General features: G+C 40.3%; 3 protein-coding genes across 4 annotated transcripts; 2 read left to right on the top strand and 1 right to left on the bottom strand.

The window, feature by feature from the left end:
* The first annotated feature begins 404 nt into the window (after positions 1-404).
* On the top strand, positions 405-8963 carry pif1 (PIF1 5'-to-3' DNA helicase homolog (S. cerevisiae)). The gene is made up of 13 exons (XM_020112391.2): positions 405-545; positions 741-1298; positions 1660-1783; positions 1995-2120; positions 3012-3165; positions 3370-3484; positions 4185-4291; positions 4526-4665; positions 5485-5591; positions 5676-5763; positions 6525-6670; positions 8310-8501; positions 8663-8963. Exons 2-13 carry the CDS (start codon positions 753-755, stop codon positions 8708-8710), a joined length of 1893 nt encoding a protein of 630 aa, XP_019967950.1. The 5' UTR covers positions 405-545; positions 741-752; the 3' UTR covers positions 8711-8963.
* A 585-nt stretch (positions 8964-9548) lies between these two features.
* Positions 9549-11222, bottom strand: LOC109646636 (cytochrome b-c1 complex subunit 6, mitochondrial-like). The gene is made up of 4 exons (XM_020112403.2): positions 11045-11222; positions 10574-10639; positions 10087-10248; positions 9549-9932 (listed from the first exon to the last, which is right to left on the bottom strand). The coding sequence occupies exons 1-4, from the start codon at positions 11090-11092 to the stop codon at positions 9900-9902; spliced, it is 309 nt and encodes a 102-aa protein (XP_019967962.1). The 5' UTR covers positions 11093-11222; the 3' UTR covers positions 9549-9899.
* A 109-nt stretch (positions 11223-11331) lies between these two features.
* Positions 11332-16911, top strand: nsun4 (NOP2/Sun RNA methyltransferase 4). Of its 2 annotated transcripts, none has more exons than XM_020099727.2 (8): positions 11332-11479; positions 12401-12620; positions 13050-13221; positions 13652-13806; positions 13912-14072; positions 14202-14326; positions 14498-14630; positions 15512-16911. In XM_020099727.2, the coding sequence occupies exons 1-8, from the start codon at positions 11387-11389 to the stop codon at positions 15653-15655; spliced, it is 1203 nt and encodes a 400-aa protein (XP_019955286.1). In that variant the 5' UTR covers positions 11332-11386; the 3' UTR covers positions 15656-16911. The 2 variants fall into 2 exon arrangements, with proteins under 2 accessions (XP_019955286.1, XP_069368016.1); XM_069511915.1 differs by having other exon boundaries at positions 11374-11479; positions 12401-12624.

Raw genomic sequence — 16911 nt, forward strand, 5'->3', positions numbered from 1 at the left:
CTCTGTACATTTTTGTGTACTCTATGAATAAAGTTATAATAATAATAACAATAATAATAATAGCTTTCCATATAGTAGTATTTTATCTCTAGTCACAAGTGACTTTACAAAATCAGATTAATGACGCAAAATATAATCATGAAATAATCTCCATCTACACCATCTGCAATATGTAAGTGATATACATCAATAAATAAATAATAATAATTCACATTATCGTAAATTCAGCCTCTGTTTAAGTTTGGAGTAGCACTGTTGCCTTTTCCATTTCCGGATGGCCATGTGTTTCCTCTCACAGATATGACGTCACCAGTCAAAACCTATCCTATTGGTCAGGAGGATGCGGGGGCGTATCTGCTTATCGCTCATTGGGCGCTTTGTTAAATATCCTCCCTCTGATTGGCCGGGAGCGTCGCGCTGCCATTGGCTGATCTCACGCAGTGACAATTTGAAAATCGGTGGCTTCTCTTGCAGAACAGCTGCACAAAGACAAGAGGGAGGACAGAGACAAAGATCCGGGCTGAGTTAATCTAAAGAACACGAAGGTAAGAGGTGGAAGTAGATCTGTCAAAGGTTTCAGATCACAGAGTAAAGTTAAGATGTTGTGTCGTTAGAATGAGGCGGAGCTGTTGTAGCGTTACATGGATTCAGTTCAGTCTGAGAAAACAAAACACCGATTCCTGTTTCATACAAACTTGTATCTCACACCATCACATTCATGTTTCCTGTTGAATCGTCAGAGAGCCGCAGCCATGTTGGCCGGAGAGGACGGGGCCCAGCTGCAGTGCTGTGTGACCGTGGAGCAGCTCAACTCCTCCGGTCAGGCCACCCGCAGGCAGCTCCTCCGCAAAGCCTCCGTCACCCTGGGCCGCAACGAGTTCCAGGAGCTCATCCTGCGGCTGCACGACGGCAAAGTCCCGCAGAGCTTCCACCTGAAGGAGTTCAGGCTCTTCACCAAGTTCGCCAGAGAGGGCAAGTGCACCGTGAAGCTGCTGCAGGAAAACATCCAGCTGCTCATCTCCAACTGTCCCCCCGACCGGCTCTGCCTCTTCCTCAAGACCCTGAGCATCAAGCACCAGGCCTTGCAGAGCAGCAGGCCCCGGAGCCACAGGGAGAAGCTGCAGGCGGGTCTGCCCCGCAGCTTCGAGGCCATCAGCCCCCTGCAGCAGAAAGACATCCAGAAGGTCAACGAGATGAGGAGCAAAGAGGCTCCCACAGGCCTCACGGAGCGCACCAACAAGGTGACTGCAGCTGGACGCCAGGTCAAGAGGTCAAGAGCTGACAGCAACTTCAGTCCTGTGAGTTTTACACACACACACACACACACACACACACACACACACACACACACACACACACACACACACACACACACACTCTCTCTGAATCTGACCCCTTTATAATCTCAAATCTGGATAATTTAACTGATTTGAATGTGTTATTGAGCCCTACATATCCATTTCATTCGTTTGGCACTTACTATTATTATTAGCAATACCACTGCTTCCTTCAATTCTGTCAGACTCTTCAATTAATGCACCTCTCCATTTATGTTAGACTCTCTCATCAATGTTCCTAATGTTGTAATTTTGTTGACATGATCTGCTACACTTTGCCCTCAAAGATGATGCGTCACTAACTTAAAGTTAACTCTTTCAGGTGAAGACAAATCCAAGTAAGAAGCCCATCTTATCTCTGCCCTCACGCAAACTGAATAAAGAGCAGGCAGCGGTTCTCAGTGCAGTGCTGAGCGGAAAGAACGTCTTCTTTACTGGAAGTGCTGGTAATGGGACATTTTCATAGCATTAACTGTGTCAACAAAATTGTTTCCTGGTGTTGTCAGGTGGTAACAATGATTTATTTTTATTAATGGTAAAATCTCTGTGAGCAAACCTGGTGTAAATCTCCTTCCTTGACACATTTATGGAGTTAGTGCATATGTCTTTCTGTGTAATCGTCAGTTCTGAGATCATTTGACGTTTTGTGTTTTTCAGGCACAGGAAAGTCGTTCTTGCTCAAGAGGATCATGGGATCTCTTCCTCCAAAGAGCACCTTCGCCACAGCCAGTACAGGAGTGGCTGCATGTCACATTGGAGGAACAACGCTGCACAACTTTGCAGGTATGTTATTGTGCCTCTTAAAAGACCAAATAGAAATTAAATAGAAGTGTATCTGCTTATATAGTTTTGTATTTGTGCAGAGATTTTTTTTCCTAGATGTAATAAAGCTTGACTAGATTATTGGTCAATTTGCTGGTTTCCACAAGGGCATGTCACAAAAACTCAATTAGGATGAGGATTTTTTTTTTTTGCTGTCCTAAAAAAGAAAGTATCAGTCAGCATCTTCACTATTTTTTCAGGGTCAATCTTTTAACCTTCAGGTTTTGTTTTATTTGTCCAAAATCCAAATATATTACTTTTCACTGAAACCAAACAGAGAAAAGCTGGTGTTTTTGCTGAAATCATAAAAAAAAGGGTCTAAAACCTTCACACCTATTTACCTTCAAGATAAAGAAAAAGGTCTGTTTCTATTTCTTCTTTTCTTCTTTCATTTAAGCCAATCTACAGGCTGTGATTAATTTTCTGTTTTGTTTGTTTATTTCAATTTCCATGTTAAAACAAAATGTATGACAAAATCAAGAAAAAAAAAAAAAGTCAAATCCCAGTGAAAGAAATTCTAATAAGGAAACCCACAATTCCCTTAAACAATAAGCTTTGTGGTTAATGTGAGATACCTACCTCTGTCACATCATACAAGAATCACACATTGAATCAATCAGAATATATATAAGATTCAAATAATCTATCCCACACCCATTCAATATGTTGCTATTAAAGTCTTTTTTTTTCTTCTTTTTTTTTTTTACCAGTGAGCCTAGATCTTTAATATTATTGATTGGGTGCTGTTGACTGTCTCTCCATATACTATACAGTAGAGGGAGTGAATTTAGTATTTGAATGGTGTTATTAGTTTGTGTCCCCTCTGACCATGTGTCTTTTGTCTCTGTCCAGGTATCGGCTCAGGCTCGGCCCCTCTGGAGCAGTGTATCGAGCTGGCTCAGCGGCACGGCGTGCTGCAGCACTGGACGACCTGTCGACACCTCATCATTGACGAGGTCTCCATGGTGGAGGCTCGATTCTTTGACAAGCTCGAGTCAGTCGCCAGGTGAGATGAGCTTCAAAGGTCAACGTTGAGACTCAATTTGGCTGCAATCTAAATAAACACATTGTATGTTACTAAATTATACTTTTGCATAGACTTTAATAAAATAAAACTCCTGCTTGTGTTTTTGAGGTTTTCCTCTGTGTCTTTTCTTGTATTGTGGCTACAGGCAGGTAGATATTACAACATTTCACTGTTCTGCTATAGGTCAGTGAGGAGGTCGACTGAGCCGTTCGGAGGAATCCAGCTGATTATATGTGGTGACTTCCTTCAGCTGCCTCCTGTTTCTAAAGGAAAGGAGAAAGCCAGCTTCTGCTTCCAGGTCAGATCGTCATGGAACTTAGCGCTTTCTATGTTTTTGTCATATTGTTATGAACATTATGCATTACGAATAAATACAGTGATTGGTGATGGTTCAGCCATTTGCAGTGAAATATTAGAAAAATTTGAACTGCTCTACTCGCACCCTGAAATAGATCTATCTTTTTTCTTAAAGGTTCAGTGTGTAGAATTTACTGACATCTAGTGGGGAAGGGAAATGCATGTTGAAGCTAAATACCCCCTCCCCTTCCAAACTTGAAAGCGAATCCATGGTAGCCTTCAGTTGTCATAAAAAAATTTTTTTTAAAAAGGTCCCGCTCCCGATGTAAATATAAAGTATTCAAATGTAAATGGCCCATTCTATGGTAAAGAAAACAACAATTTGTACAATTTAGATGAAAAATCCTAGTGAAAGCATCACTAGGATTATTTTATATTAAATGTCTGCCAATAGATCCCGATCACCTAAATCTTACACACTGAACCTGTTAAGAAGCTTAAAAAGAATGAATGACTGTGTATTCAGTGTATGAGAGGTTGGTCTGAGCACACGGGTCATCACTGCACTGAGTCATTCAGACTCTCAGTGATTGTCTTTGCAGTTGTCTTGAATTAGGATCGATTCTACAGACTGGTTATTGCCTAGAAGAGCTTTAATGGCTGCTTTGGAAAAAGACCTTCTCAACTCTGTGAACCCTCAGGCCAGGAGCTGGCGTAAGGTCATCCAGGTCAACATGGAGCTAACAGAAGTGCGGAGGCAAACGGACCAGACCTTCATCTCCCTGCTGCAGGCAGTGAGAGTGGGCAGGTAATAAATAAATAAATAACATGATAATAAAATAATCACTGTCCATTTCCCAGCTAATGTGACCACCAGGCACCAATTATTTTTAATAGGTTTATGCCAAATGTGCAGACTAATGTGTTGTGCATTTTACTTATAAATGGTCGAGACATTAGATAACTGTTAAAGAAACAGCAGATCTTTGTTTTTTTTACCAGACATAACGTTTGTGTTGTGTCTTAATCTAACACCATACAGGGTGACGGAGGAAGTCACTGCAAAGCTGTTAAAAAGTGCCTATCATAACATCGAGAGGGACGGAATTCTAGCCACCAGGCTGTGCACACACAAGGATGACGTGGAGCTCACGAATGAGAACAAACTCCAGCAGCTGCCAGGTCTGAATTCTTCCATCCAATCATAGTTTTTTTTTTTCATCTTGAAATAGGTGTCACTTCATGTTGCTTGGCACCAGGTGAAAATGGGCTACACTTTAATCCAGGGCATATACCATGTGTAGCAACTGTTTCCTGTTCTACCTTCTATGCTGGACGCCATTTGTTCACTGACTCCAGTTATTTCCAGTTCTGGAGGTTGTGTTTTTTTTCTGTGTTTCTTTATTTGTTAGTTTACAGGATTAAACAAAAACAAGCAACTAACTTCCATGAAGTGTTGGGGAGGGGTGAGGCGTGACCAAAGGAAGAGCCCATAAAATTTTGGAGTCCGGGTCCAGGATTTTTTTTGTCTTTCTTTAATATTGTGAGACGTGTAATATTTTTGTTGATATCTCAGACAGTAATTTGTGGATCTTGATGGGAAAAAAATTACACAATTAAAGGGCACAGATTTTTATGGGTCAGAGTAATTTGTTGAAGATCCAAATAAAAATCCATATCTAGTGAATTTAAATGTGGTTTCATGAAGGGACTGCTGGGCCATTGTGGAGGTTTGTGCTCTTCTATTTCACTCTTATTTTGAAAAATATTATAATTGTATCAGGAAAGACTCTGGCCAATATGTGTGGCCCAGTGTTGCAGCAATTACAATCTTTAAACAGTTTTCTGGGTGTTTAATCCAAACTTTAAGAACATTTGGGTATTTTTAGGTTCTTCACATGATCATTAGTCTGTACCCCATGATATTATGTTTATTAAGCGGTCTACATTCACCATAGTGTCACCACCGGTCTGTTGAATGAATTTCTATCCATCCCTCAGGTTCAGTGCGTGTGTTTGAGGCAATCGACAGTGATCCAGACCTGGTGAAGAATATAGACCTTCACAGCCCAGTCAGCAGACTCATCCAACTCAAAGTGGGAGCTCAGGTTTGGCCATAATCTGTAAAATAATCTGTACCCACTAATGTATAATACTATACATGATAATACTATATATGATTTTCTTTTTAGGTTATGCTGACAAAGAACCTGGATGTCACTCGAGGTTTGGTGAATGGAGCAAGAGGGGTGGTTGTGGCTTTTGAGTCTGGAAAACATGGTCAGTAATTATCTAATTAATTAATTTAACTCTGCAAGAAGTCATTACAGAGGATTACTTAAAGGAATGATTTGACATTCTGAGGTTCACTTATATATATTGCTACCTCCTAGATTTTGAACTAAACCATTATGTCATTTGTTTAATCCATATGCTCAATCAGAACATAAACACAATAGATAATAATGACTTTAAAAACATGTAGAGAACCAGGCTAGCTGTTTCCCTGTGTTTTCAGTCTTTATGCTAAGTTTACTGTTTCCTGACTCAAGATGTAGTGTACAAACACTAGAGAAATATATTGCCATACTGGCACTGAATGCATGGCACATGGAACACCATTTATCGCAGTTCAAGCAGTCTTTTGCGATACGCATATGGCGCATGATGATATCGCAAAGACTAAAAACACTTCTTGTCATTTTGTTTGAGTGATTGTAGCACGTACTCCACCTCAACAGCCATTTTTCCTCACACCAGTGTTGCTGTGTGAACAGTGTTATCTGTTAATCACGATCTTGTCCACTCCACAGTCGTGCCCCCCCCCCCCCCCGGAAATCTGTCTTAATTTTAACACCTACACTTTAGAGCTGCCTCGTCACTGTCTCCTTCCATTCACACGATAAAAACCATTGGAAAATTGTTAATTGCTTCATAGTTCAATGTCTTTTATGTGGAATGTCAGGTTAGAAAGAACGGAATAGAAAAATTATTTTTACCGCTGTAAGTGTCGTTGTACTGACTCACTTCTTTTTCCACAGGACTCCCACGTGTGCGTTTCCTGTGCGGCGTTACAGAGGTGCTTAAACAAGAGCGCTGGGTTTTTAAATCCAGCGGTGGGATCCACCTGAGTCGACAGCAGCTGCCACTCAAACTGGCCTGGGCCATCTCCATCCACAAGAGCCAGGTGGGTACAGGTTGAGTCCCAGTCATACAGTAAATACAGAGAGAACACTGCTCATCACCACGACAACCTTACCGAGCCTTTGAGGAGGATGTTGCCATGGAGCACCAGGGTTGTGTAGTGTGATTCTATTGAAAGAATGACTCACTTGATTAATTTGTTTTTTAAATGAATTGGCCCGTAACTAATTTATTTGTCTTTTGTACAGTGTTTGTAATCACAGCCAGGCAGCTAAAAATGGCAGATGGTTTGATTGCTGTGTCTGAGCACGATCAGTCTTGTTCAGACTTTGCTTGTCGAGCCGGGTTAAGATCAACAGTGAAGGGGAAATGAGAGGTCAGAAATGTAGACTGTGATCAGATAAAGATAATCTGATCTCCTCCTGACAAATGTAGTTATAGTCTGTTTTCAATAACTAATTTCTAAGAGCAGCACAGTAGTAGGAACAGGAATCCTAAAAGCATTAGGTCACTGAGACACCAACAGTGTGGAGATGGTGGTGTCTGTTGGTCCACCTCTGTACAACAGCTGCTGAATGGACTATAAAAACTACTGCGTACAGACATTCATGGCTTCCAGATGATGTATTATCACAACTACTTTAGTTTCCGGACATTTCCAGCAGGAGGCTGACTATTCATTTTAAGTGAGAGGTCTCATCGATTCAGTGAATTGCCATTAAATTTGGAACAGACGTCCATGTTCCCCACAAGGTGACTTGTAATAACTTTCATCATTCTGTAATATGATTACCGAAACTCAGACGAGTTAGATGAGTCCAGAGCTGTTTTTGGACATGAACTCTGGGTCTGACGTGCTCACAACAGGAAAATGTCCAGGACATTCGGACGAGGGGCAGGACATGACGTGTAGTCTCTGCTTCTTAAATCGCATTTTTTTTGTTAACAGCGCATCAACAATCCTTAATCACAGAAAGCTCTTGAATCCGGTTGTTTTCAATTCAACTTCTGTCTGTTTCTTCTACGTGTATGGAAACTGTCATTGTCCTGAGATATTTGTATTCTTTTTTTGTTTTCAGTTTTGTGCTTAGCTCGTACATATTACCAAGGGCCTGGCAAGAAAAGTTCTGGAAAATGTCCAAAGCAACTGACTCAGGCGTTTTCATTCTCACAAACAACCCCATCAGAAAAAGACTTCAGTGCATGTCTGAAAGCACTTAAGGAGTAACATTGCTAAGTGATGAGGGACATTGCTACAGAGGCCCTGATAACTTACACAGTACTGTTCCCCCTACATGAGCTGCAACTGCATCGTCACCAGTCTCACCAGTAGCTCCTTCTCTGATCTCACAGCAGAATCAATGATCCTGGCCTCACATTCTGAAATTGGTTATAGAGGAGAGTAAAGGGGGCCCTGCGGGTAACTGAGTTCATTGGTCACAGCCAATGTGTCTCAAGTGTTTGATCTGCAGCAGAGGAGCCGATGCACAGAGACATTACACAGGTTTTAACTTCGAACTCATACATGTGCTACCTGCATCACACAATACTACTACCACAAGTATTTATGAATACAAATAAATGATTAACATGGATGACAAAATACCAATGAATTCTTGGTTTTTAAATAATTTTCCATGTTTATTTGTTTTGGTCTATGAACAAGTCTCCTGTCATTTCAGGGAATGACACTGGACTGTGTAGAAATCTCTCTGGCACGTGTGTTTGAGAGCGGCCAGGCGTATGTGGCGTTGTCCCGGGCTCGGAGCCTGGAGGGTCTGAGGGTCATGGACTTTGACCCCCGTGTGGTACGTGCGGATCCAGATGTTCTCATCTTCTACAAGAAGCTGAGGAAGGAGAGGCTGCTCATGCAGGTTACTGCAGTTGCTCAAATTTGCACCTAAACTCTACATGGATAGATGATAATATTTTAAAAAAGCAATAACTCTAACCTTACACCTCATTTTAAAATTGTAGCAGTTGCATTACATGGAAGATCTAAATTTTATAAAATTACTGTCTCCTCTGTCTACAGGCCTCCATGGATGATTTTATTGACAACAACAAAGAAAACTCTTGGTGAAAAAGAGAGCTCCTCATCGTCTCTAATATTGTGCACTGTGTGCATGAGCTTATCAATCTTCTGGTGATATTATGGTTTTTAATTGTCCACAGTCAAAGATGTTCACATCTACATTACTGTTTGTTTTAACTTGAAGTCACACTGCCACCATGTGTTCAGTACTGACACTTTTGTTTTTAAATAACTTATTTTTATAATGCCTTGATTTTTAACTTATGATTTTTGGAAACAAATAAATTTTTTGTCAACATAACTGTATTTTTTTTTATCATTGACTCTGGGTTTATTCAATTGATGGGAACAAAATATGAATATTATTCTGAGCTTTGCAGGTGCTGGAAAGTAAAATGTATTCCTTCCATAAATGATCATTTTAAATGGTCAAGTTAACATCCAATCAGTGTGAGGGCCTTTTTGTGCTGCACCTCATGTGATTAGATGTGATACTCTGTCTTGTGGTCTCAACATCTTTAGTGTATGTTATTCAGGTCAAGTGAAAGTTGGCCAAGTATTTTATACAAATCTCTTGACGGTGCTGGAAAAAATATGAATAGTTTTAAAATAATAATTTCAAGGTTATTCTCATTTAGAAATACTAAATCTGTTAAATAAACCTGACGCTAAATTCATGATAGGATTAACTTTAGAATCAGGATATTGTTTTAAATGCCATAACATGTATCGTGATTATTCTGATAATTTTGTCTATCAACCTAACATTTTTTTTTCACATATAAAATGCAGCCTTACAGTAGCTCTGTAAACTAAAATCTTCAGTCAATCACCTCACCACAGATGTGTGGAGAACTACACAGAAAAGCAACCAGGACAAACTGGAAACCAACAAACACCTTTTTATTTTCTAGATCAGAACAAATTATGACCTGAGGTAAACCCCATTACCGGAGCAACAAATGTACTTTTGCATATGAAGCTACTACATTATGGGTGATGATTCAACACCTTTTAAAACATGTGTCCATCATCCATACAAGCAGCGATTCATAACTTACTAACAGTTTCTGACACTGTCTGGAAATCTGCACAATCTATAGAAAATGTGACATGTCTTTATTCTAGGAACCCAAGAAAACTAATTTACATTAATACACAGGAGAACAACAGACTTCAGAGCTGGATTATTTTACAATTTGAGCAGATAAATAGTTTCTGGGAGTGGGCAGGCAGGTCATTTCACGTTGTGGAACAGCTTGTGTGCTACCTGTAATGACAAAAGAAGAACAGTTCACATTATCACTGGTATACAAGTGCAGCACAGATTGAGCTCATCAAGAACATCTGCACTCTGGTCTTTCATGTCTTAATAAAGAGTGGCACTTAATTGTTCTTTTCCTTCATGTCCCCCCCTCACTTACACAATGGTCCCGTGCATGCAGGAAGTCAAAGAGCTCTTCTGTGCACTCCTCCACAGTGTTGGACCTGGAGCTGACCCGTGCTTCGCAGATCTCCAAACGCTCCTTGTAGTGCACACAGTGTTCAGTCTGCTCGCACTTGGCTCGTATCGTTTCTAAAGGGTCCTGAGACGGACAAAAGAGAAATGTGGTGGATATTATATATCGAGGGAAATTAGGCCACGACTTCAACACACTCTTTAGTTTGCGCTGCTGATTGCAAAGGGGATTCAGGAATCATACAATGTACAGTACAAATTCTATTTAGTCCCATGGCAGTATACAATTATAACTATGTGTTAAAAATAAAATGTATTGATAAGTTATACATTTATCTGTGTACGAGTCTACTCAAGTTCAGAGTTTTTCCTTAGGGAGCATTGTGTGTATGATGAAAAGTTAATTTTCATTCACAATGAAGCTTAATGAAATACACGAAAAACAAACCTACCACCATGTCTTCCTCTTCTTCCTCCTCTTCTTCTTCTTCCTCTTCCTCTGCGGGTGCATCTTCCTCCTGTTCAGTAACAACAGATAAAAAGATGTTTAGTTAGTTTGATGTAAAAATTCGAATTTAATGAAGCAGCTAAAATGACAGTCATAATACAACACATGTGTTGAACAGATAGATAATGAAAACCCAGAGTTACAGAAACTATTCAGTGACTTGATATATGCAACAGAAGGGGGCGCTCTAGAGCAGTCATCATAAAAACGAGCCCTCTACATCTGGTGACTGAAAACTAGTAGAAATGTATTTTACCTTTTCACTGATCGTCTAAATTTTAATCTTCACATTTAACTGAACTTCTTCCACAGAGCTGACACCGAGCTGACGCAGAGTCGGACCGACGCTACTGCTGTTGTGTAACACACTTTGAAAAATGGCGATTTAAAGGACATGAAGCGGTGTTTTCATTACCTCGTCGTCGGGGTCGTCGTACGTGATCATCTTCCTCTCGAACACCATGACTGCTGCTCTAGAATCCACACAGAGGACAGGAACTGGAGCCGAGGAGCTGCGCTGCTGCTGCTGCTGCTGGATGAGGACGTGAGGTCGGTGCGTCGGTCACTCATAGGATATGACGACAGGAACACCGGAAGTATCCTCCCATTGGTGGATAAAGGTTCCTGACGCAGCTCTAGGCCAATCATCAACTTGGTTTTTGTGTAAGGCCCACCCCCTAGTGAAAGTTCATGCGTGGGGAACTTTAGTTTTGGGCTGCTGAGCGGAGTCGGACCCAAATCAGTGTCGCACAACATAATGGCGCTGCTCATGGACACCAGACTGCTGCTGAGGAAAGTGAGAGATCTGAGGAGTTTAACGCCGAGAAGACACCGAGTCAAAGAGAAATGGGTAAGTTGTTAACACAGCGGATGAAACAGCGATTACACCATATTTTTTTATCTCTTAATTATTGTTAGCCACATAGCTACATGAAGTAAATCTCTACCAAAGGTCCTTTTGGCAGTACCGCTGCACTGTGTCGACCCCTGCAGCTAAATATAACAGATGACACAAGTTGTTCATGAAATAGTCAAGTAGATGACATAAAGTAACTTTGTCATGTTTCTGCTGTTTCCCTGATATAATGTATTTACTGTTTTGTTCGTATTTGAGAATATACATCGAACCGTGCTCTAAGTGTTTAACAAAAGAGAATATCGAAACACTACTGGACAATATAATCACTTCAGTAATTTTCGAAAGATAATATTCATACATTTGCAAACACATATTAGTCTAAGTTATTGAATTTTCCCTAGCTGCATGAATGGAATCATAAACCCAAGAAATAATACCCTAATTCATCTTGACTCCAGTGGAATTTACACAACTTAATGTGGTTAATCTACATTAAAATGACTTTATTTAAACTATTTCCTTAAAGATTATTTATATTATTTATCAAACTGACGACAGTAAGAATTGGGACTCGGCCTTAAAACAGTATCAATACTTATCACAATATAAGTTTCATCATGCCAACATAACTAAGGTTAAATATATATTGATATAATGCCTTTGATTTTGTTGTTGTTTTTTGTCAAGTTTTTGTAATTCTCTGCTCTTAAAGAAGAATTTAAACCTATAACCTTTACTTAGGAGCAAAATCAGTCTTTAAACTTTAAATCAATAATAATGTGGCATTTATTGTGAGAATTCTTGATATTAATCGATACATTTTTTATTTTAAATTAAATTTTGGCCATGTCATCCAGCCCTTAAACAAAATCATTTAAAATCAATGTTTTGGCCTCCTTCATTTTTTAACAGGCGGCTACACGTGCCAAGTACCCACCTACTGCTTTAGCCCTGCAGCACTTTGATGCTACCTACAGTGTCCAGCTGGGGCAGCTGTGGCCATCGATCCGAGTGGCCTTGCTGTCAGAGAGGAAATACGGAGCCCTGCTCAACAATTTCTCCCATGATGACGCCCTGGCAGACCTACAAGCAAAGGGATGCAGAGACTTCATCAACGACACAGATTCAGAGGGTAGGTGTGTATTGCCAGAGTTCTCAGTAAACCTGCCATTAGTTAAAGAGAGTTTTAAGAAGTTTTGTGATTTCAGATTTTGCTACTGAGAGTTTAGAAATCTTTCAGATCAAGATCAGCAATCATTTAAGATTGAATTTGTGAAAAGGAATTTTATGTCATAATTCACATGACGTGAAGTCTAAAATTGTTGAATCTATTTTGTCTGAAACTTGGATGATATGTTATTTTACACTATAATTTCATCCTGATTTATAATCTAAACCTTATTATCTCAATGTGATATCTATCTATCTATCTGTGAATGGTCTATGTAACTAAAGACTCTTCCCTAAAAGCCTCAAGGTTGAAGTCCAGACAGTATTATATTTTACATTACATATTATTATAATATATATATTTAACTTCTATATTCTTAATCATTTGCAGCTCAGCTATGCTCGGATGACAAATCTGAGATTTGTGTGGAGGAGGAACCACATAATGTTCCTGTGAAGATATCTGATGTTGATGATCAGCAGCTGTCTCCGCTGAAGCTTAGTCCTAACATCAAGTGTGCAGTGTTTCCAAGAGGAGATATCACAAGATTCAAACCTGCCAGGTGAGCTCATTCAACTTATTGCCCAAACATTTGGATTGAAGTTTTGATATGACTACTGAAATGGAAAGAGTTTTTTTTCCCAGTTTAATACATTTGCAAATTTTTCTAGAATTCAGTTTTTGCTTTGTCATTAGAGGGAATTTAGAATATATTGACAGGAAAAATATAAGAAAAATTTGGTTTTAAAAACCATTATGTGTTTTGGCCTGGCTGTTTCTTTCGTTTTAAGAGACTGTTTCTGTCAGTAATCAGAAAACATTGATGACATTAGACCTTCTGTTTCTATTATTTTAAAAGTCTGGTAGTTTGTAACTTAACTAAGTGTTTCTTTGTTCATTTATATATACATTTAAAAGGAGCCGTTAAATGAACATTTGAGAACCATGTTATCTTCCAAAATTGACTCTCAGTTCTTTCTTGTTCTCTTAAGACCAGACATAGAACGGTTGCTGGGTTACTACCTGATGGACGCAGCTTCAGTGCTGCCTTGTCTTGCACTGGATGTTCAAGAAGGTCACAATGTGCTTGACCTCTGTGCTGCTCCAGGGGGCAAGACTCTCACTTTACTTCAGACGCAGGCGATCAGTAAGTGGAGTGATCGCCCCTGCCTGTTCTCCTTCTGTCAGTCGTAGTTCTGTTGCTCTGTCAGTGAATTGTTGCTAACCATTCCTGTTTCTGTTTATTGAAAAGGGTTTTTGTGTGTAAATGACTCCTCTGCGTCTCGGACATTACGACTGAGAAAGGTCCTACACAGCTACATTCCTAAGCACTTCTTTACAGAAAACAACCTACGCATCACCTCCTTTGATGGATCCAAGTGGAGAGAAATCGAGAGGAACACTTTTGACAGAGTAAGACTCAGACACATAATCATGTTTATCCTTTTTCAAAAAAAATTACAGATAGGCAGTACCAAATAATCACTACTATTTCCAAATACTTCAACTTTGTCCACACCCTCCTTTCCTGTATGTGTCCAGGTCCTTGTTGACGTTCCCTGCACCACAGACAGACATTCACTAATGGAAGACGACAATAATATATTCAATAAGACCAGGACTGGAGAGAGACGGAGGCTGCCACAGGTACAGCTGGAGCTGCTGCTGTAAGTATTTGTGTTACTACAGTTTATGAGATTACATTTAGCTGCTATGACGACTTAATTTCCCTCCGGGGATGAATAAAGTACTCTATCTATCTAGTCTCAATACAGTTAAGGATTCTACTTTAAAGCTTAAAGTGAACATGATGAATAACTCTGCTATCTCCTCTGAAGGGCGGGAATCGAAGCAGCATGTCCAGGTGGGGAGATCATGTACTCCACCTGTACGCTCTCTCAGATCCAGAACCTGAGTGTGGTGGAACAAGCCATTCACTTGGCTCGAGAGAATCAAGGCATCAGCGTTGAGGTCAGTCAGACAAACTGTCAGTATCAAAAACTGTAAACTAGAGATGCATCTCCCACACAGAGTAGCCATAGAATCTTAATGGGAAAGTGACTCCTGATAAGCACACACGTGTATACATATGCGTAGTTTTCCAGTATTCCGCAGCAGCATTATTGTTGCAACTGTCTCATGAAAGTTTTTTAATATTGTACATTTATAATGTTTGCTGCCCATTGTGTAATTTACTGAGGCTTGATTCCTCTGCAGCTGCCACAGACTCGATTCCAACCCGCTCCTTTGCTCCATGTCTTTGCCATTCTCTTTCACCTTTTCACGCTTGCAATCTGTCCTGTCTTCAAAGAAAACATCTTTAAAAAAAGGGTCTCAAATATTTCTTTCAGAAAAAGTGCAAGCAACAAAAATTATTTTCAAAAATCAGTCAGTCTGAAACCTCCAGTGAGGAGATGGAAGACTTGTGCAACATGACAAACTGAAAAAAGTGAAGAGGTCTCAATACTTTCCAAATAATTTACTGGACATAAAGTCCTGAAAATGAAATATTGTGGGCAGACCCATAAACAGACAAAATCTGAGTGTATCTGAACTTTATGTTGATCCAACTCAACCCAATCAATCCTTCAAGACTCTCGGAGCACTTCCGCTGCAGCTGTTCTTTTTGCAGTTACATATTTGAATGTGTTTTTCTTTTCGTTGCATTCTTTAATTTGGAGTTCCTCTTAATATTTAATATAATATTTACACTTTCTCTCTTGTATGTGCTTTGTTCTTGCTGTGACTGTAGGAATTCCCTGATTATGAAAACAGAACCCAAAATCACACGGACTCTTTTGACCTTTTTGTTTCCTCTTTTCCACCCCTCTCCCCATCATGTCCACCTCCAGGTCGTCGATCTGCGACCCCTCACACACATGTTTAGGAAAACCTTTCACTTCGCCCCCGACCTCCACTTGGGTGAGATGGTTGTCCCACATTTAGCTGCTAACTTTGGGCCTATTTACATGTGCAAGCTAAGGAGGCTGACATAGAGGAACTGATTTGCCTCAAAGCCTGTGGACTCGTCAGCTCTCGGGTACTGAGCAACAAAGCTGCCCGATTAATCTTTTCATCACTTCACTGAAGCACATTTGGCTGCTGACTTGTTCCAACATCGGAATGAGTAAAGTCTCCAGTTGACAGACAGTGGACGCACTGGACAGCTCTGAACTTTTTGTTCTGGACATCTTTGGAGACTTATAAACCAAGAGGAATGACAACTTTCACTTTTGGAGTCCTTGAATTGGGATTTGAGTCAAGTTTTCAACACAATGGAAAATAGATGAGGATTGGAACCACCACTGTAGCATGTATTCTACTTGCAGTTTTATTTTTGTCCCATAGATGGCAACAGTAACTAAAGAGTGAAGGTGTCCTCTATACTTTTTGCCCACTAGAGGGCACTAAGCACATATATCTGTAGAGGTTCCAGGAACTCCACTACATGTGTATACATGTGTATATCAGTTCATGGAATCACATTAGTGAAACTCACATTTCTGTCAGAATTTCCTTCTCTCTTTAAGTCTCCAGAGAAAATGACATTCCATGGTAATTCATCAGGTTTGATGGCTTTGCCTGATAAAGTAATATTGGGCTGCGTGGAAGGAAGGCGTAATGAACACACAGGTAATGACGTATTTGACCATTTGGTATCTCACATCTGAATCTGTGCAAGTTTCATTATTACAGCTGGATTGACTCCGTTTTGCATCGACATCAGCCAGAGGTGAAGCGTTTCCTCTTATCAACCTAATGTGAGTGTAGAGGTGCCTCTTTCTCCATCACACCGCCGATGACCCTTTATGTTGTCCTGCCCGAGCAATGTTGCGTGAAAAAGGTGTGTGTGTGTGTGTGTGTGTGTGTGTGTGTGTGTGTGTGTGTGTGTGTGTGTGTGTGTGTGTGTGTGTGTGTGTGTGTGTGTGTGTGTGTGTGTGTGTGTGTGTCTAATGAGTCCACCAACCTCATCCCACTGTCATTAAGCTGCTCCAAGTGCAGGAGCCGACTCCCATCCCCGTGCAGGGATGGACAGCAGCCATGCGGCTCCCAGATGAACATTAAAGAGGCAGCAAAGAGCTAAAATAGGACGCTTCGCCCTGTTTTGCCCCTCCGCTTTTTTATTCCACAGATGAGTGCAGATAATTTTCTGTGCGATTGTGAGTGATTACTGTATTACTGCGGTAACAGGGGGATGTATCTGGGAATGCAGAGGGAATTAATGACACATAAAAACTATTTTTGTATTGAC

The sequence above is a fragment of the Paralichthys olivaceus genome, chromosome 16 (assembly GCF_024713975.1).
Source record: "Paralichthys olivaceus isolate ysfri-2021 chromosome 16, ASM2471397v2, whole genome shotgun sequence".
Lineage (NCBI taxonomy): Eukaryota > Metazoa > Chordata > Actinopteri > Pleuronectiformes > Paralichthyidae > Paralichthys > Paralichthys olivaceus.